Genomic DNA, 20932 nt, shown 5'->3' with positions numbered 1-20932 from the left:
AACCCAAGCACTGTCCTCCTGGGATGATGCAGACCTTCCTGGGGTCTGTGCTCTGCTATAAGAAATGCTCTGCTGGGTTGAATCAACGGGGACCCACAGTCAGGGAAGCCCTGGGCCCAGGGTGTGGATGGACAGCAGCTCCTCTGAAGGTCACCAGGGCTGTTGTGGAAAGAAAACCAACGTGGGTTGGGCTTGGTACCATCCTTAGATCTTAATGGGTTGGGTTGGCTTCAGCAGCTGTCTGTAGGAGGACAGAGTCAGGGAATGGCATCACACAGTACAGGATCGAAGGGGAGGCAAAGGCTATAACTGTGCTTTGGTTTTTCGGGTGTAAAATGAGACTTTTTGCTATGAAATAGTAGTGCCGAGAGAAATTTGTCATGGAGCTGCTTTTGTTTGTGGAAAAGGTCTCAACTTCCCCATAAATACGTAGGGTTTGGGTTACAGCAGGGGTGGCTTGTTATGGCCTTGTCGTATCGTGCATGGGAGGGAGAGGTCTCTCGTGGCTGCGTACCCAAAAGCAAATTGAATTTCTGATGCTCGGCTTAGAGGAAACAGCACGTTGTATCATGTTCTTTCTTTAAATGTGTGTTTGCTTTTAAATCTGCATTTCAGCCAAGTGTGCTAATTCAGAAGGGCCTTTCAGTTTTCCTACAGCATCTAATGTTACTGCTCTTTGCAGCTGACTTTGGAGTGTCTGCCAAAAACATGAAAACCTTGCAGAAGCGAGACTCCTTCATCGGGACCCCTTACTGGTGAGTGACCTGATGGGTAAGCAATGCCGTGTTCGTGAGGAGCCGTGTGATGGTTTCACTTCTGGAAATCAGGCACACTCAGAACCGTGGAGCTGGTGATGTCTGGGACGTGTTTGTCTGTATTGCCTTTACCAAGCATGGGCGGGAGGATTTTTTAACAAGGAACCTGGGCCAGCGTTGGCATGCAGAAGGTTTTCCTTTGCCTGAAGGGAGCCGTGAGGAGCATCGGTGGCATGGAAGCACTGCACAGCATCAGTGCCCCGAGGTGCTGCCGTGCTCCAGGCTCGGAGGAGCGAGGGACGCAGATGTGCTCGCGTGTGTGCTCTGGCTGCTCCCCTCTGCCTGGGTGGTGGAGTGTGCTTTGAAGCAGCTCCAAGCACATGAGCACGACGCCTCGCTCCAGAAATGCAACCTCTAAATCACCCGACTCGCTGAAGGAACGGGGTCGGCGAGGATTAATTTATTGTCTGAAGCAACATCCGTGCCAGATGTCAATGGCCTGAAGGTTTTCACGGGCTGCTCTGGCTGTCTCGGCTGGTCTGCAGAAGAGGGAGGAGGTTGGACCATGACCTTTAGAAAAGATGCTGCTACTTCCTAAACCCAGAGCTAGGAGGAAAGGCCATTTTTTTTTGTGCAATGCTGCAGATTTCAAGCACTTTTAATCTCTGCTGAGAGGCTCGTGTGCATGGCAGCAGCTGTGGCATCATCCCTGCTCTTTGCTGTGCCCCTTGCAGGATGGCCCCGGAGGTGGTGATGTGCGAGACGATGAAGGACACGCCGTATGACTACAAAGCAGACATCTGGTCCCTGGGCATTACGCTGATCGAAATGGCCCAGATCGAGCCGCCCCATCATGAGCTCAACCCCATGCGAGTCCTGCTGAAGATTGCCAAGTCCGACCCTCCCACGCTCAGCTGCCCTTCCAAATGGTGAGGGGGGGCCCTGCCTGGCAGCTCCTGGGAGGGGGCACCCTGGGATTTGTGATGCGCACTGCAGTGCGCAAAGCCTGGAGCACACTTCCTCCAGCTTGTGCAGTATTTCAAGAGAGAAAAAATCATCTTTTATCACCGTGCTGTTTAATTTGAGAGCTTAGCGTAGGATTTGGGGTCCAGCTGTGTGCTAGGGGCTCCGGGTGTTGCTGTTTGAGGGAAGCTGCTCGGTGTGGGGTGCGATGGAGCAGGCGCTGCGGGGCTGTGACCATGCTGCAAGTGCCAGGGCAGCATGGAGGAAGCCCAGGTAGCCCTGCTGGATGAAGCAGGAGGGATTTTCTGATTAGTTTCAAAATGTCCCATTCTTATATGAAAGGCAAATTTTCCTCTAAACCTGGAGGTGGCCAAGAACTCCAGAATTCCTTTTCTGGAGTTTGGAAACCTTCTGCATTTAGAAAGAATCCTAAATAATAATAATAAAAAATCCAATGTATTAATTTGATTTCCTATTGTGACTAAACCTGCTGCATGATAGCCTGCAGCAAGTTGCTGGGAGAGCAGTGGGGCCACAAGCACAGTTCCAGGGTTCAGGAGTCCTAGAGCATCAAGCCCTCTGCTCCATGTAGGAGTGCTTCCTCTGGGGCTGCTCGGAAGCCAGAACTGGATCTCAGACACACCCTGTGTCTGGGAGCTGCTCTCTGCAAGCTGGTGGTGCCCTCCTATGGGGTTTCTCATCTTTCATGGCCATCCCACCCCACTGGGGCTGAGGGAATGGGTGCTGGAGCATCCTTGTCCCCAAGCTCCACTTGGGAAGCCAAGTGTTGGTGCCCTCTCCCAGTCTCTCTGCCCTGACTGTGGGCACAATGGCCAGTGCTCAGTCCTGCTGTGTCTTGTTGCCATCATGGGTAAAGGAAAATCTCATTCCTTGCTTGGCCAGATTGATGATTCTCTTACAAATAATCAGAATAATTGAGCACTGCGCTTCCCATGCTGGGAGCGAAATGGGGATCGTGGTCAGATGCAAACAGGAACAAAACCTCCATGAGATTGAGCAGACCCTGGGGCATTTGAGGCATTTCCCTCTTCTGAGCTTCTCGCAATGACTGTGTTTGAAGGTCCCTGGAGTTCAGAGACTTCCTGAAGACGGCGCTGGACAAGAACCCGGAGACCCGGCCCAGCGCAGCCCAGCTGCTGGAGGTAGGGACCTGCACCGGCCCCGGGGTGGGTCTGCACTGGTACCTGTGTCTTTGTGTGTCCTTGTGTTTGTACATCCTTATTCTTTTCTTCTTCTACTATTTTTTTTAAACTTAAAATAAAAAAAGCGTTCATGGCCCTAGACTGGCTGAAGATAAATTTGCTCATTTTCAGAAAGTTCATAGTACTTAGCCACTAAAATGCTCCAGATGGAGCGGTGATGTTTTTCCCATTGGAGCAAATTGCAGAGCTCCTATTGATGCCAGCTGGAGTAGATGTGGCTCCCATTTCCTAAAAATGCCCATGTGGCAGTCAGCTTGCTTTATATCTGATTATACCAAATTTTAATCCAAGCCTTTTCCTCCAGTCCCCTTCCAAAACAACAACGAAACCCCACAAGATGCTTTTTTTTGGCACTGATTGCAAGTTTTCTGTCTGCATCATGGGTGTGTTTGCTGCATCCTTCCCATGCTGCACATCCCAACCAAATTGCAGGTGCTCAGCTTGGTGTGTGCTGGGGGCTCTGTCCCCACACACACAGGGGGCTTTGTGGAGGTGGGTGGGAGAGGAGCAGCTCCGCTGGTCACCGGTGGGCGCATCTTTACCCAGCTCAACAGGAGGAAGCGCACGGTGCGCTCTGGAAACCACAGGGACTCCCCAGCCTCTTGCCGAAGCTCAGCACAAACATGCCACTGTTTGCTGAGCGATCTGAGCCCAATTTCAATTAAGTCTTCCCCCGCCCTGTGTTTGTGTGCAGGCTTCCCACTGCTGCCCTGCTCTGCCCAGCGATGCCCTGTGGGCTCGGACCTGCATCGGGGCTCAGCCTGCCCGTGGCAGGGGAGGGCATCGCCTCTGCAGCGAGAGCCCCTTGTTTAAATGCAGCTGGTGCATTTAGGGGGGAGATGTTAAAGCAGCTTTGCAGAGCATCGTGCTTTGAACACGTTTGCAGAGCTGACACTTAACCTCAGCATCATTTCCTCTCTCGTACAAAGCTGTAAATCCATTTAGGGGGTTAAGCCTCGTGATGCCGGTGAGAACCAGGTCCTTAGGTCAGTGCAGTTGTTTAAAAGCAAGGAGTGATTCTTGCCGTCGCTCTGTTTGTTGTCTGCTTCACACCGGCGTTTTGTGCTTGGCTTTTCAGCATCCCTTCGTGAGCAAGGTGACCAGCAACCGAGCCCTGCGCGAGCTGGTGGCTGAGGCAAAGGCCGAGGTGATGGAGGAGATCGAGGACAGCCGGGATGAAGCAGAGGACGATGACTCCTCAGAGTCTGCCTCGGTGAGCGCTGCCCTGCCAGCCCTGCGCCAGGCTTTGCACAGAGGGGGGCTGCACTGGGGGAAAAAGCCCCCAGCCTGGCTCCCAAAGGATGCTTCGTGGCTACATCCCCCAGACACCCATGGGAGAAGGCTGCTGCTTTGTCAGGCCCCTCTGGTGGACGGGAAAGCAATTTCTTGGCCAGGGAGCGGCCGTGCTTCGGTGGCTGCCAAGGGCACAGGGAAACAATGGTGCTGGCGGGTGGCCCGGCTGCCTGCTCGCAGAAGGGGTGTGCCCAGAGCTGCTGCTGTGGGCAAGGCTGGGTTACGTGTGAAGGATGGAGAGCCTGGGTTTTCACCAAGCTGCCTTTCTCCTCCACCCCTCCTGCCAGGCAGTGCTGTCTGCACGGGGCTTGGGGTGGCCGGTGAGTGTGCTGAGCACCCCTGGCTCCGGTTTGTGTCCTGCTGCTGTGGTGTGGGTGGGAGGATGGCAGGTTGCTGGTTTCTTGAGAGAGGTCATCCTTGAAAAGGGAAGCGACAAATCCTGACTTAAAACAGGGTCTGAAGTTGGTCTGGTGGGCCGGGAACAAAAGGGTCGTGCATGGGCAGGGCTCTGAATGTGCTGGCATGGGGGAACTCGGGGGATGGAGCCCAGGCTTCCTGACCCTAGGAGCAGTTAGGAAATGCCACCCCCTTCCCAGTCAGAGAAACAATGACTGGATCTAAACAAAACTAAAATATGTTTCTGTGCAGAACAGGACCTGGTGCAGACCGGGTGGCATGTGGCACAGCAGTGCTGGCACCACCAGCCCCAGGAGGGAGCTGGGCAGTCCTGCCTCTGAGCCAGGATCCTGGAAAGGGCATGGTGTGTGGCTGCCCAGGTAGTTTTGCTGCAGATGTCCTGAACCCCCTGATCTGTGGCAAAGGATGGTGGTGAATCCATGGTCATATGAAAAAGGGGTCCAGTACGCAAACTCCTAGGCTGCCTCTTAACTGCTTGCATTTCCCAGAGCTCCTCCACTGTTCTCTTTCCTTCCAGACAGTGTCCAGAGCACTTTGGACTGGAGAAAGACATCAGTATCCCAGGGCAAATGTCCTAACTGGGAAGATTTCTTCCCAGTATCTCTTTACCCGTGGGTGGGTTTGCTCTGAAGCGCAGTGACTTACAGCTCCTGCAGTTGTGTTAAAGGGGTGGTGCAAAACCCAACATCTTCCCTTCGTTGTCTTTTCAGCCACCTGGAAAGCACAAGAGGGACCCCTCTGAAGTGAGCCAGCTGAGCTTTGATGGGGAGAAGCCTCCAGACTCTTCCTCACCCAAGACAGTTAACGGCCCCGTGGGGACTGGCAAGGAGACAGCAAACGGACAGGGTGGCAAAGCCCCAGATGAAGGGCTGAGCAGTGACAATGACAAACTGGTGAACAACCATGCCACAAAAACCCTTGTCAGCTCTCCTCCTTCTGGCCCAGAGGATGGGAAAGCCACCTCGGGCAAACCAGACATCATCTCTCAGCCTGGACAGCTGGGGAATTCAACGGAGGGGGATAAGAAGCCCAAGTCTGGCAGCAGGGAGAGGAGCAGCATCGCGGAGCGGCCGGAGAGCAGCCACCTGGAGAATTTCACGGAGGAGAAACTCACCAACGGGAGCTTGGATTCCTCAGCTCCGTTCCCTGGCAGCCGGTCCAAAGGGGACTCAGATTCTGGCAGCACTTCGGCCTCCGAAAGCATGGACCTCACCATCTCCCTGTCTGCCGACCTGTCCCTCAACAGAGAGAGCGGTTCCATCTCCCTGAAGGTGAGACTGGTGGGCAGGGGGGGTAGGGAAGAAAGGGCAGCAAGCCCATGATACATGCTGGGTGTTCTTTTTAGCCGGTCCCTGAAATTCAGATCTTTTCCTTGAGAGGCTGAGCACATGCATGCATCAGCCATAGTCCAGTAAACTCCTCCCTGGGAAAGCAGAATGGTTTTCTGGAAGGTTTTTACTCCAGATATTTAGATTTTGACTCTGACTGCAGGAGGAGAAAGTGAGTTGCCCCTAGTCTGCCATGTGCCTGGATTGGGAGCGGGTACAGTAGGAGAGCACGGAGGCTGGATGACAGCAGAGGGCCCAGGAACCTCGCCTTTAACCTGAGCACGGTGCTAAAGGTGCCCCAGGTGCCCCGTGGTGCAGAGTACTGTTCGGTGGGATAGCCTCGTGGAGATGGTCAGTGAAAGGCTCGTGGCCGTGCTGGGTTAAGCTGTGCCATGGGTGCATGGTGACATGTCTTGAAAGGGAGGAGAAGCTCTCGGTGGAGCTGCTACGTGTCCTTTGCTGTCCCAGGCCACAGAAATCTAATGGAAGTCCAGTGCTTGGTGGCTACTTGTAGGTCCTGGAGAAATCTGAAGGAGCCGTGCCACGTGCCTGACTTGTGCGATCATACACAGTATGAGCAAGCCCAAATATAAAACCCAAAATGCCACTTCCTAAACTTCATATGTTGCCCATCATTCCCTGCTCTTTCCTAGAACATCTGACCCAAGCAGAAAGCTTATTTGGGCTGGTGCCTTTCTCGGCTTTTGCAACCTGCTGTACATCTGGCCTGGTTTGTGTCAGCAGCGATTTGCGTGAAGACCTCCCAGGCTTTTTGGCTTTTGCAAAGGCTTTCTGGAGGCTGGGAATGCTTGTGAGCCAGAGCCAGCAAGGTCAGCATGGCTTAGGGGAAGAGGCAAAATAATTCGAATGATATTTGCTGATCTTCAGGAGAAGAAATGTAGGCAACTTGAGGGGGCAGAGCGTGTGTTGCAATTGCCTGCATGAGTGAAGGCTTCCCGGCACAGAAATGTGCCCAGATACCATTCTTGGCAAAGCTGACCTCCCCTCCTCTCTGCTGCTGTGAGCACGAGAGCTGGCATCCCCTGCAGAGCCCACACTCAAGGTGGATCTGCTAACGAGAGAGGTGTGACACTCTTGCATAGCCGTTCACCTCTCCACGATGCCTTCCCTGTGCCACCCAGTCTCCTCGAGGCCAGCCGCAGGTACACGTGGTGCCACATGTGTAGTTGCTCTCCCCAGTCAGTCCCCTACAAGGGGAAAGGAATTGTTTGTGTTTTTTTTTACAGGGAGTAAATCTCAAAGAGATGGTCATGTTAGATAACAGTTTGATTTGCCCCACTGAGAGGCGATGCTCAGAACAAACTAAATCACATCCTCGAGCGAGGTTTCCAGCAGAGCTGTTCTCCAGGGGTGATGCTGCTGGAGGGCCCTGGGTGCCCTGGTGGTGGTTCTGCTTTGCTCGATGAGCTGTTAGCATGAAGAGTACAGGCTGTGCTGCTCCCTCCTCACCTGGCAGCAGTTTCAGTGCTCTTCATTCCTCCTGAGCTTGTCTGTGGCTGAATTCCTCTTCCTCCCAGCTGCTGGGGACTGCCCCAGGCTGGGATGTTTTGTGATTTCCAGGGGCTGCTGTTTACAGTTGAAGGAAAGAGCTGTGCTTATTTATTTACTTGGGGTGCAGGAGGGTTCTCCTGCTGCCTCCCCTGGCTTGTCCACACTGATTATCCCCAGGCTTAGCTTCGTGCATAAACTCCCCTGCTCTGCCCCTGCTGGTGCTTCTGGTGATGTTGGGTTATGTGCACAGGGTACCAGGCAGGTTGCAGCCAGAGAAGGGACAACAAAGAGTTAAACCAAATTCTGGTTGTGAACATTAACTGTTACATGCCTTTTATCACAGGCTAAACTGCAAAGTTAATATCACACTTATTACCAGGTTCATTTTCCAGTTGTTTATAATTTAGTCAAAAAGAAAACAAAAATTCCACCAGAAAGTATTCAGATATTGTTTTAGAAAAATTAAGGATAAAAATCAACAGGTGAGTCTGCGAGGCTGCAGCTGGCAGAGAAAGCAGTCAGAAATGGGATGCAGATAGGAGGAGAGAGATAGGGCTTTGAAAAAAGGTAAAGCAAACTCAGATCAAACTGTTTGTGGGAGGAGATCCTTGTTTTGAGTACATAGCTTGAATTTTTGCCCAGGTGGGCACTGCTTGGACCTGCCAGCTGTTTTAATTTAGTTTCCAGGCAGTAAGAGTCTTAGTGACTTAAGCTGAGCCCATGCAAACCTTTTTGCACCAGTTCCTCTGTATTGGTTTAACTGCTGATGTACTGGTACATCACTACATAGTGGGCAAGTCGTGTGGCCTCAGTGTTTCTCTGGCTCCTTGTCCTGGCTCGGTTGGGATAGAGTTAATTTTCTTTGTGGTAGCTCATAGGGTGCTAAGTTATGGATTTGTAATGAAAATAGCACTGATAACATCCCCATGTTTTCAGTTGTTGCTGAGCAGTGCTCTCACGGAGCCAAGGACTTTTCAGCTTCTCGTATCACCCTGCTGGCGAGGAGCCTGGGGGTGCACCAGGAGCTGGGAGGGGACAGAGCCAGGACAGCTGACCCAGACTGGCCAAAGGGATGTCCCATAACATATAGGATGCTATGCTCAGAGATAAGGCTGTGGGGAGCTAGCAGGGGGGCTGCCATTGCTCATGGACAGGCTGGGTATCGGTCGGCTGCTGGTGAGCAATCGCGTTATTCATCACTTGTTTTTTCCTTCAGTTGTGGGGGTTTTGTTTGTTTCTTCTTTTTTTTCCCCATTTCTTATTTAACCGTCTTTATCTCAACCCACTCATTTTCTAACTTCTGCCCTTCTGATTCTCTTCCCCGCTTCCAGCTGGGGGTGTGTGTGAACAAGCAGCCGTGTGGTGCTGTGCTGCTCGCTGGGGTTAAGCCACAGCACTCCTCCATTTGCTGGGAGCTCTCTGGGGGCTTGCTTTGGCCACTGCAGGCTCGTGGGAAACTCTTGTGCCGTGCTCTCTATCTGTAACGGCCATCAGCAGAAGAATGAGAGGATCTGGGGGAGTCTTAGCCCATTCTACCCCTGCACATTCCGTGTATTTCAAGTCCTTCGCGCCCCTATTATTTTTGTCAAAGCAGCCACGTCCCTGGTCACAGTCCTTCAGCCAGGCTGCGGATGCAGAGCGAGACAGACTTGCTCACTTTCCCTTACTCTAGTGGAAACAAGCCTGGGCTGTGCTTTGGGGAGGTCGCTGTAAGGGGCTCGGAGCTGCTTGTGATTAGTGAGGTATTGTAATGAGGGCCAGAGGGACACGAGTGCAGAGATGTTGGGCTGGGCTGGCTCCTTTCCCCAAGGCTGTGTCTGCAGCCGCAGCCTGATGGGGAGGCCTTGGCTGCCCTGCACCTGTGGGTCAGATGGCCCAGGGAGGTTAAAAGGAAACACTGCAAGCATCACGTTGTGTGGATTTCTAGGAGCTGCAGTTTTTCAGGGTGGAAATCACACCTCACTCCATCATGCAGCAAACAAAGTCTGCATGATTTGAACAGCACCTCCAAATCTGCTGATGATATTTGCTTTGATGTAGTTTCCTTGCTTGTATTTGCTCTTTATCAACAACAACACCAAAATTGCTCTGAGACCTCCAGCTGTACGCCTCGAGCAGCAAGCCGGGGAGCTGCTTCATGGCCTCTTTCTTTCCTCTTTTGCCAAACTCAGGATTCACGGATGCACAACAAGACGCTGAAACGCACCCGCAAGTTTGTGGTGGATGGAGTGGAGGTGAGCGTCACCACCTCGAAGATCATCAGCGAGGATGAGAAGAAGGATGAAGAGATGAGATTCCTCAGGCAAGTTGGCCACCAGTGTGGAAGGGAGGGCAGGGCAATGCACTGGGCAGCGTTTTCTTCTCCACAAGCAAATCCAGGAGTGACCTAAAGTCCTCGTGTTTCCTGCCTTGGTCCAGCTTGGACAGGACAAGTGTCCAGAGTGGATTTCACTTCCTTTAGTCTTCTCTTAGCAGTATTTGTGCCAGGCAGGGGGCTCGCTGCAATGTCTCAGCTGAGCTCTATTCCCATGCAGACAGCATCCCTGAAAAAAGAATCCTTCTTTCTGATGGTGCTTGCTCCATCTGCAAGGTGGAAGAAGGGACAGAGAGGCTGGGGCTGGCAAGCATCAGGTCCCTGAGCAGCCTTTGGGAGAAGTGGCTGTTCTACTGGGGCTACCTAGTGGGCATGGTGAACTCTCCTGGCATCTTGTTTTGTACTTAGGAGCCTTGTTTCTGACTTTTTGGAACACGCCAAGGCATTCATTTGAAGGTGAAATTAGAAAAAAGCCCATCCTATTGAGCCAATTGATTTAGTGGGGGCTGAGTTTGTTTTGAGAGAAGAAATTGTTCCAAAGTAGTTTTCCCAATAGGGCCCCCAGAGAGTTGCACTGCAGCGTGTAGCACTAATGCACAGCAGCAGCGGGGATCCTGCTCAGGGACGCTGCTGCTGCTGCTTTTCTTTTTGAGTGGTACATCACCAACTTCCAACTTGGTGGGGCGCAAACTCTGCAAACAGGCTCAGACACAACCTCCTGACCGAGCAGAGGCTCCCTTTCACCAGCTATGAAGCTGGGGGACTCACTGGGAGGAGTGACACAATGTCTTGATAGATCTATCAGAATTTGGGAAAACTGCCCTTTCTGCCTTCTGGCTGTGAGCACAATTGGATACAGACTGTGGGAGCCAGGCCAGGGCAATGCCAGCTTGGCCTGAGCTGTGTTTTGAAGACCAGTGTGCACTAATCTGTATGATAGAAGGGATATTTTGGATCCTGACTGGAGGGCATTGCCTTGCAGCATCACTTTAGGAGCTTTGTCAAGGCTTGTTGGTGAAGGCTCGAATGCTAACAGGCCTTAGCTGTGAAAACAGATTGCATGCCTACAGTTAATGTAATTAGCACCCTGATTCCTTGCAGTGAGCTGGTGGTGCAGAGCCCAAGAGCACATCCCTCAGTTGGCATTTACCTCCTGCCTCTGCTCAAAGCAAGCAGCTGAGTGCTAAGGGATGCCCGTGCAGTTCTCCCTCACTCCTGGAGTGCTCTGGTTATTGATTCTGCCATCTCCACTCAGGCACGCAGCTCTGACCTTGTCTGACCATATTTCTCTCTCCCCTTTCCTTTTCTAACCCTCTGCAGGCGCCAGGAGCTGCGGGAGCTGCGTCTCCTTCAGAAAGAGGAGCACCGAAACCAGGCCCAGCTCAACAGCAAGCACCAGCTGCAGATGGAGCAGATGCTCAGGCGCTTTGAGCAAGAAATGACGGTGTGTAGGCAGGGGAAGCTGCCGGCTGCCAGCTGGTTTGGCTTCTTTGCAGATGCCCTCCAAGCCCCATCAAAGGGCAGAGCTGTCTGGGTTGTGGCAATCCTGGGACATCTTCTTGGGAGCAAAACAGCTGAGAAACCCCTTTGGGATCTGAGGGACAGGATGCATTTGTGGGGGACGGAGCCTTGTGGGGGTGTTAGGTGCTTAGGGAGCACTGATTGCCATTGAAAGGTGTAGCAGGGAAAAAGTTGTTCAGGACTTTCCCTCTTCAGTGATCTTTTCTTGTATGTCCCTTCCCACCTACTGTGAGAAGCAGTTTGTAGTTCTGTTGTGTTTAACAGAAAAAAACCTTCAAATAAGAAAGTGATGTGGTTAGAGTGCGAGAGCAGGAAAACTGGCAAGTCTTTGAGTATAAACTGAATAAAGATAAACTGGGTTGGCTTCATTTAGTTCCTCCATGGGCAGCTTACAGTGAAGTAGAATGATTTTATAGGTAAATCCTTTTAAAGCTTTCATGAGCCATGTGCTAAATACTCCTTTATTAATTCACCTAGCTTGTGCGTCTGATAACCCCATCCTCCTGCAGCAGGCTGGGAGGCATTGTTCATTCATGTGCTCTGTTATATTTCTAAAGTCTTGACATGCCACGTCTGTAAATTTCCATCTTAGCCAGTCACTTCTCATTTGTGAGACATTATTCACCACGCAGTGTGATGTGCAAAAGCTCCCCATGTGCTTCTTTTACCATTTACCTGTGGCAGTTTGCAATCCAGTCCTACTGATACCAGTACTCTCTGTCCCTGCTGCTCACAGAGATATTAGCACAAGGGCGCTGTCGGAACACAGTACCCTCAAATGTGAAAATCCTCGTCTGCAGAGAAAGGAGTGTTATGCTTGAGCTCCAATGCCTGCTAATATTTGCTCAGGGCTGTGGGTCCCAGCGGGATGTTACAGATCAGGACTTAAGCAAGGAGAAAGTGTTGAAATGCATCAGCACTAGAACAAAATCAGAAATGCTTCATGCTCACACTAGAGCTGGCTTGTATTTCATGGGTCATTCTTTGGAAATTTCTTTCCTCTGTATTCAGTAAAAAGGTTTGATTCACGCTAGGACAACCACCTCACTTAAAAAAAAAATAATAAAAATACAACTTTGTAAGAAAATGAAACTCAGAGGAGACTGAGGCTGACCTCTCTTTCCTTCCCATACAGGCAAAGAAGAAGTTCTATGACACTGAACTGGAGAACCTCGAGCGGCAGCAGAAGCAGCAGATTGAGAAGATGGAACAGGATCACTCGCTGCGCCGGCGGGAGGAGGCCAAGCGCATTCGCTTAGAGCAGGAACGGGACCATGTGAAATTCATGGAGCAGCTGAAGCAGATGAAGAAGGAGGTAAATGCGGTAGGATGGAGGAATCGTGGTCTCCTGCATCTGTTTCTTCCAGGAAAGCATCAACCTTTCTCCATAGCAGATCTTGAGGGGGAAGCAGTTGGTGTTTTAGCAGGAAGCTCTTGCTTTTTCTTTGGTATATTTGTTTTTTTTTCCTGAGGTTCTGCTGTTTAGCAACATTAGGCTGGGTTTTTCTTGGCCTAAATTATCTGCTGATAAATCTCCTCTCCCTCTCCAAAGGTCAAGAATGAAGTTGAAAAGATGCCACGGCAACAGCGCAAAGAGAGCATGAAGGTGAAGATGGATGACTTTGCCCAAAAAAAGCAAACTATGGTAAGGCTGAGATAAGATTGCCACAACTCCAAGACTGGATAGGGCAGAGCAGACTGAAGCATCCTTCTCCTTTGAGGGACTGGCAGTCTGTAAATTACCACCAGCTGCTTTTCAGGTTCCAGTAGGAGAGCTCATGGTGCTATTGTTGTTTCCTTCCAGGAACAGGAGTTTTTGGCCAAGCAGAAGGAAGACCTGGAGCTAGCCATGAAGAACATAACTGCCCAGAACAAAAAAGAGATCTGCGACAAGGAGCGCGATTGCCTCAACAAAAAGCAGCAGCTCATGAGAGGTGGGTGGCAAAGGCTGAAGAGGAAGAAAGCAAATGCTGTGACGATGGGCTTATCCTCTGCTGGCTCTTCCCACGCAACAGATGCTGCAGCAGAGTTGCAAGCTGGCAGGATAGGATTTAGAAAAAACAGCCCTGCCAGATCCTGTCTAAATGTTTAACAATAATAATACTTAGCATCTTAATCTTCAGAGTGCTTTACAAATATGAACCAATTAGGCTTCGTAATTACAAGAATGATTCTCCGATATGGTTTACAACCAATTTCTCTTGGAAGACAGGTGGTGAACAGTCACACCCCACATCTGCTGTGCTGCTCCCATGTGTAGGGACCACTCATGCTTGGGGTGCTGCGTGTGACCAAGCTGGGAGGCCTGGGTGGGTTTTCTCCTGACTCTTCTCCCTTTCTCAGACCGTGAGGCGTGTATCTGGGATCTTGAAGAGCATCAGCAACAGGAGAAGCACCAGCTTGTCAAGCAGCAGCTGAAGGACCAGTATTTCCTCCAGAGGCACGAGTTGCTCCGGAAGCATGAGAAGGTGAGGTGTTAGCTCCTTCCTATGCCAGTGCCAGTTGCTGCTTGGCTGGGTGCAAGGGTGTCCCTGAAAACATCCCTTTTAGGATTTAAATGAGGGTGGAGAATGGGCTAAGTGTTGAGGGACTTGGTCATAGTTAGTCCAAAGGGATCAGAATAACACTGGGGTCAGCATACTTGCTTGGGATGTATATTCTGTGCTGCCTGCATTTAACATCCAAGAAGCAGCTGTGAATTTGGGGAGCAATTCTGGAAACTTCTCACTGTCCAGTATGACATTCAGTGGATTCCCACAGCAGTGAGTGAAGGTTGGCACACCTGATGTGTGTCTCCTGCTCTGATGCCTGGTCCTGTGCCGTTGCAGGAAAGGGAGCAAATGCAGCGATACAACCAGCGCATGGTAGAGCAACTGAAGGTTCGGCAACAGCAGGAGAAGGCCCGGCTGCCCAAAATCCAGCGGAGCGAAGGGAAGACACGCATGGCCATGTACAAGAAGAGCCTTCACATCCACTCCAGTGGGAGCGCATCCGAGCAGCGGGAGAAGATAAAACAGGTCAGGCCGTGCAAAGGACACCAGGGCTGAGGCTTGGCTTGGGGGTACAGTTACTTCTCTGAGGAAGGGAAGTTGGAAAGAAATGACCATTCCCAAATTTCTAACCCTCTGCAGGAAGACAGAGGTCTTTGCTTTTGTGGGTAACACTGGGGAGCATCATCAGGGCTTTTCTTTTCCTTCATATAAAATAATATAAGTTGACTGGTCTCTTAACCAGCTTCAGAGAAGCGATGCTTACACACACTTCTGCTTTCTTCTCTTCCAGTTTGCTCAGCAGGAAGAGAAGAGGCAAAAGGCAGAGCGGCTGCACCAGCAGCAGAAGCATGAGACGCAGATGAAGGACATGCTAGCCCAGTGCGAGAGCAACACGAACGAGCTCCAGCAGCTGCAGGTACCCGTTCCTCCTGGTCTGGCCTCTCAGGGGTGCAGCAAAGTCCTGGCTATTGTCAGAAGTGGCTGCAATGAACTAGAACTGGTGTCCTCGGCTCTGCCTCAGAGGCTTTTGTGGCCGTGTCTCGACATGCCCTGGAGCTCAGAGCTCCAAATGCCTCTGGCTGATTGATGCATGGCTGGCCGGAGCACAGGACTTAGAGTCCCAGCTCCTTAATGAGTGTTTTGTTTTGTGGTCTGTGTTTAGAATGAAAAGTGTCACCTCTTGATTGAACACGAAACCCAGAAGCTTAAGTCCCTGGACGAGAACCACAACCAGCACATGAAGGAGTGGCGGGACAAGCTGAGGCCACGGAAGAAGGTATGGCCTCCCCGGAGTGTCCTGCTTGGCTGATCAGGGGGGACAAAGTCTGTAGGTCCAGTACAGTGCCAAACACATCTCTTGTTGCGTGTGTTCCCTTCTGCTTCAGGCCCTGGAGGATGAGCTGAACCAGAAGAAGCGTGAGCAGGAGATGTTCTTCAAGCTGAGCGAGGAGGCAGATGAACAGACCCCCGCATCCCCAACCAAACACGCCAAGTTCATCCCGTTCAGCTCCACAGAGAGCTCCTAACCCCCAGGTGGCAGCTGGCAGGCCCCCAGCTGGTACTTGCCGTGTCCTCCTGGGCTGCAGGGGGGCCTCTTGGACTTGGAAGACCCTCTTGGCAGCCTCTGCTCACGACAGCACCCGCCTGTCCCCTCGCTCTGTCTGGGAGAAACGTGGCCTGTCTTTCATGTGGGGTGCTGGCAGGAAGGTTTGGCTTTTCCAGGGGCTGGCCCACTCAGTGAGGAGGCCAGGAGGGCCATTTCTGTGGTTGTACTGGCACCATTAGCTGAACGCGTCGCCTTGGATGTGAGCCTGGTGCTCACTAAGCCCATCAGCTCGGGCTGGAGCAGTAACAGCCCCGAGCAGGAGGAGCAGGCAGGCCCTCACACACCCGGCCCATGGCCAGCAGCCTCTCCTCATGGCTGCTCCTTCTCCTCCTGGTCCTCCATAAACGGCTGGCCTGGGGCAAAGCAGCTTTGGTGGTGTCTTATGCTAACCTTGGCCTCATGGCCCCCCACACTCACCTTAGATTTATTTGTATCTACTGTGGCCTTCTTGTGCTCAAGGGAGACAGCAATTTGGATTTTTTTTTTTTCCTTTGAGCAGGGAGGGTTGGGTTCCTTTTTTCCTCTTGCTCCTAGACTGTGCAGGCTTTTGTCTCTTACGGAAAAGTACGTGCATGTGAGGACGGGGAGGTTTGGTATGGTGTCCAGTCCTGCGGTGACACCACAAGGTGTTGGCCACAGCCACGTGCCTTTAGTCAGTGAAGGGCAGAAGGGTGTCATTACCACAGCCCTCACGGTCACACAGGTGCTTGAGATATTTTTTTAAGTGCCTTGTATCTGGGCAGGAAGGTCAGCCACTCTGCAGTCAGGGTTACGGACGGGAATAAAGGATTCTTCAAGCAAGGGAAGAGGAGATGCAGACAGGTCACGGTGGCTCGTTACCTTCAGCATCGCTTTCTCCACTGATGTTTCATCTTCTCATGAAGTGTCACAGTTTCCTGGGTGACTCTCCAGGCTTTCAGCTTAGGGTCAGGCTGCTGAGAGGCAGAGCAGCAGCAGGTCCAGCCCTCCATCCTCTCTGCTCCCTGGCGATGTGTTCTGGCTGGGCTGCCTTTCTTTCCCCACCTGCACCAGGCACTGCTTGGCTGAGCTCCTGGGCAGGTCCCGGAGCATGGACCTGGGTAAGGGGTCAGAGACCTCACTGGGCAGCACCCTCCTCATGCACTGGCAGTGACCAAAGGGTGTATGGTAGCACTTTTTCTCTCTTTGGTCTCCAGACAATTGTTAAACGCCTGCTTCCCTGGCAAAATAAAATGTCCCTTAAAAATTAAAATTAAAAAATTGTTATTTTAAAATCTCACATGTAGGTTCAGAGACATGCTGGCATTTCAGGAAAAGGAGGCGTTTGACATGCTATACTTCCTAGCTGAAGGAGTCAGTCTCCAGGTCTCTAGCACCTCTTTATCTGAGGAGTGCATTCATCACCATTTAGAGTTCATAATATATATTAATAAGCTTCCTGCAAACTAGCAAGACTACATCCATTTGGGCCATGCCAAGTTTCTTCTGAATCCACACCATTATTGTCTTTATTAACAAACGTAGCCTAGACAGAGTTCTAAGGGCTGTGCCCCTCTGCCAGCAGACTGCTTCGTGGCTTTTCAGTAACTGGCCTGTCCTCAGGAGACCGTCTGTCCCGTCTCCAAAAACACTGACTGTGCCTTTCAGATGTGACAGCACGGGGTTGGGAGCTAACATAAAAACAAATGAATGCAGGGGGTGTTCCTGAACCAGGACGATGTGCTGGTTTCAGCCTTTTAGTCGCAATAGAAATGCGTGATAGCAGCCCCCGAGGTTTTGTTCGCTGTCCTGCTGGGGTCAGCTGGAGCTGTGCTCTGAAATGGTTGTTGCTGCAGAAATCAGGACCCCAGGCCTGGCCTTTCATGTGTTGTACATGACTAGTGGAAGGATGTCTTGCAGCATACTGTACCTGCAGCAGAATATACCTGGTCTCGCTGAAGGGGGGTGTAGCCTCTCTGACTGCCTTCTTGCACCAGCCCAGGAGCATCAGTGCTCTCTGGATCTTGTGCAACGATGTGAATGTATGGAGGCTACTTCTGGGGGCTTTTAAAGGGCTGGTGTGAGTACTCACAAGGTGAATCGGTTGTCCCCTCCTCCAGTCCACCTTACTTGCAGCCTGGAGCTAGCAACATAGTTTTGCTTTTGCTAACAGAGGGTAGGAATGGTTTTGTCCCCTGCCCTTTGCCTGTTCTCAGCTCCTTCTCCAGGTGTGTTGGGGCTCTAACACCAAACCCTTCTCCTAGAAGAGGGCAGGGGAGCACGTCTTATGATTGTCATGTTTACAGGGTGCTTATCTTTCCCCCTTGAAAAAGAGGATGTCTTGATGTTTCCTGTTCAGAAGTAACCATGAATAAACCCAACTTACTTCTGAGGGGAGGTGGGGTGCCATTTTAAAAAATGTGGCTTTGAATAAAAGTTGTTTGTTTTTTTTTTTTTTAATATTTTGTAAAATGTCTCTAGTGGGGTGACCACTGATGTATAGAGCCTTCTAATAAAGTAACAGACTGAGAAACCCAGGCATGTGTCTGCTTTCCCGCATGATTGCTGGCTGTGGCCTCAGATCAGCACAGTTTTGCTTTTACACTCTGGGTTTTGCTGACTTACGGAAAGCTCCAGAGCCAGTTCTGGCATGTGAACCTTGCAAGGCTGAAATTCCAGTTCATTAAAATGCAGCTAGTTGTTTCAGAAACACTTCTGCTGTGCGCTGCAGCTCCCTGACAGTGACATCTTTGCTCCGAAGCTGGAAGTGTGGCAGACCCGAGTCAAGCAGCAGTTCCCTCGGTGCCTTCCTTGAGTTAGAACAGTGCTCGGGTGCCTCTGCTTGGCGAAGGGGGAGTATTGCATCCAGTTATCTGAAGAGTGCAAATTGTTTATGCGTGACTTTTTTCCTTTTTTTTTTTTTTTTTTTTTTTTTTTTTTTAATGAGGTTGTCTGGCTTTAGCAGAAGATGTCAGACAAATGCCTCGGTTCCCATGCTTTTTTTGGGACAAGGATGTCCTAGGGCTGCCTCACTGTCTCCTCCCTGCTATGTCCTGCTGCTCTTGCTGAAGTTTTGCTTGGATCTGGGGCCGTGTCATGAGACCGAGATGCAAACCTCGCCTTTCCCTGCCAGTGCAGGGGGGACGCCTCTCCTTGCTCCCCCAGGCTGCTCAGAAAAGCTCCCACCACTTCTGTAACCAGGCCCAGGGCTTTTGTGATCTTTGTTTGCTGCTCAGAGATTTTTACCTGCTTAGGTTTAGTTATTTCTTTCATGTAGATACCTTGCACCAAGCAGGGATGTGCTGTACAACAACAGCTTTGAAAGGAGCTGGTGCATTCGCTGTGATGTTTCCCCTTGTTTTTGAAAAGTTGCTCCAGAACCTAACAACTTCTGCCATGCTGGAAGTGACCTTGCTACTGGGGTCCACCTTGGTTACATAAAAGTGCAGGCTGGGAGTCCAAAAGGGAGGTGGTGAAAGGCAGAGGGAGCTGTTGGTGCCAACCAGCTGGCTGGGGGGGTTAACTGGGCAGCACTGCATTGAGAGAAGGACAAGAGCAAGGTGCCTGCCTCCTTACTCTGTGAAATAGTAAGAGAGGAACTAGCTGAGGACACATAATTAACCACCTCTTTCATTTACCTGTGCCAGGACTGCACCATCCCCTGGGGCACACTGGTCATTTTTGTCCCCAGTGTATCCCCAGGAGTTCAGGGGAGTATTTAACTTCATCTGCACGGCCTTGGCAGTGCCTGAGGGGAGCTTCAGCTGCGAGGATACTTAATTTATGAATACGCTGAAAGTCCTGTATATTCCAGAAATAACCATTAACTACCACCTGCCCTGGTGGAACACTGAAAACAGAGCGAAAGTGACAAATCTCTTTATAAAAAATAGATAGATGACATCCCCGAGAAGTACTTGGTGCTGCACAAGCCGTACTGTTCTCAGCTCTCCTCATTACCTTCTCTGTCCTGTCACATCCTCACAGCTGCCCAGGGTCTTTTCGCTGCTGTGATGGGGACAGTGATGCTCTCAGGGGAAAAAAAAAAAAATCAGGGCATGCAGGGAGGGCCACGGAGCTGGGCTTTGTGCCTCCGTTGCCCTCCTGCTCTTGCAGCATCCTCTCCCCATCCCTCGCTGCAGGAGCACAGCTGGAGACAAGAGCTCCGTCCCCAAATCCCCTGCACCCCGGTATGCTGAGGGCCTTTACACATTTTCCTGCTGCAGGGGGCAAGGTTTAGTGGCAAGGTTTGGGGACGAGGTTTAACCTCCGGCCACCGTTCCCCTCTCGGGCACTAGGTGGCACGCACGCTGAGACGGCCGCCTCGGCTGGCCCTTCGCACAGCTTTAATCCTGGATGCAGAGATCGGCTTTTGTTCTGGCACACCTTTGCCTTCATCTCTGCTTTTCCTTGGTGCTTCAGCATTTTGTCTCCAGAGTTGTCCTCGGGAGCTTCTCAGGTCCCCTTGTACGGGCTCTGCTTCCCTTCTGTGAGACCTCCGTGCAGGAGGGGAGCACTGCCGCCAGGCTGGCTGCCTTCAGTGTCATCCATGCACAGAGCTGAACGGGGCAATATTGGGGTCAAAGCAGTGGGAAATCGCTGCTGGAGGTGGCAGAGAAGTGGTGCAGGACAGCCGTGGCAATACGGTGTGTAACCGCTGCCTCACTGCGCTCCAGCTGCAAAGATCTGCCCTGTAAAGTATTGTGCTAAGAGCACTGTTTTTGGCTCATCTTTGTCAGGGAGCTCGGGGAAGATGAATGAATTTGTTCCGTATGTGAGGAAGGATTAGGAGAATACTCACAGTTCTTAAATTAAGAAAGTAAGCAGAAATAGTGGGCTGTCTGCGGCAGAAAGGCTGCAGGTGCTGTTTTCTCTGGGTGATCGTGGGGCACCATTTCTCATTCCACTAAATTTCTGACACCTGCCAGACCCTAGGGACAGCCCAGCTGTGACCCAGCAGCAGAAAACAACTCGTTTATCCCTAAACTCCCCCCAGTCGCACCTGTACCCTTGTAGCACATAACCTCAGCGTGGGATGTGCTGCTGCCACATCCCTGCTGCTCCTGCAACCGCACCAGAGGTGTGGGGCAAGCACAGGACTCCACGGCCATCGCAAGTGCCTTGATACATGACCGAGGAGCAGCAGAGACCCGGCCAAGGCTCTCCAGCTGGCTTCCTGGCATGCCTCCCACAGGAGGTGACCAGGTCAGCATGCAAAGCCATGCTCTGTCTCCTCAACAGCTCTCATCAGACCTGTTAATTAAACACAGGAGCTGGTTGACGGCATCAGCGGTGATCGGTTCCAACCTCTGCTTGTTCCTGGGTGCTCGGAAGTGATGGAGCTGCAGACGCTGTCTGTGTTCTTGGGGTCCAGGTGCGATGGAGTCACTTCAGTACCCTCTAAGCAGATTACGGCCCTGGGGAAGTAATGCTGATGCTTAAGTGCTTCCGATTGATTTTGTGCAGTCCCTTGGCTCTCCGCCAGAGTCTGTAAGCCTGGAGTGGGTTTTCCCTGGAAGAAACAGATAAAATAACCTCCTGTGCGTAACA

General features: G+C 51.5%; 1 protein-coding gene across 2 annotated transcripts in view; it reads left to right on the top strand.

The window, feature by feature from the left end:
* Positions 1–17919, top strand: part of STK10 (serine/threonine kinase 10) — a 47297-nt gene extending 29378 nt beyond the window's left edge. For both annotated transcript variants that reach the window (XM_005009984.6, XM_072023320.1), the window contains 15 exons: positions 683–755; positions 1490–1684; positions 2800–2881; positions 4020–4154; positions 5362–5922; positions 9663–9793; positions 11126–11249; positions 12462–12641; positions 12879–12971; positions 13131–13260; positions 13670–13794; positions 14155–14343; positions 14609–14734; positions 14981–15094; positions 15204–17919. In XM_005009984.6, the coding sequence (XP_005010041.4) occupies positions 683–755; positions 1490–1684; positions 2800–2881; positions 4020–4154; positions 5362–5922; positions 9663–9793; positions 11126–11249; positions 12462–12641; positions 12879–12971; positions 13131–13260; positions 13670–13794; positions 14155–14343; positions 14609–14734; positions 14981–15094; positions 15204–15344 (2399 nt within the window). In that variant the 3' untranslated portion in view covers positions 15345–17919. The remainder of the gene's footprint in view (positions 1–682; positions 756–1489; positions 1685–2799; positions 2882–4019; positions 4155–5361; positions 5923–9662; positions 9794–11125; positions 11250–12461; positions 12642–12878; positions 12972–13130; positions 13261–13669; positions 13795–14154; positions 14344–14608; positions 14735–14980; positions 15095–15203) is intronic.
* The last annotated feature ends 3013 nt before the right edge of the window (positions 17920–20932 follow it).

This window comes from Anas platyrhynchos, chromosome 14, assembly GCF_047663525.1.
Source record: "Anas platyrhynchos isolate ZD024472 breed Pekin duck chromosome 14, IASCAAS_PekinDuck_T2T, whole genome shotgun sequence".
Lineage (NCBI taxonomy): Eukaryota > Metazoa > Chordata > Aves > Anseriformes > Anatidae > Anas > Anas platyrhynchos.
This window is presented reverse-complemented; position numbering and strand designations above follow the sequence as displayed.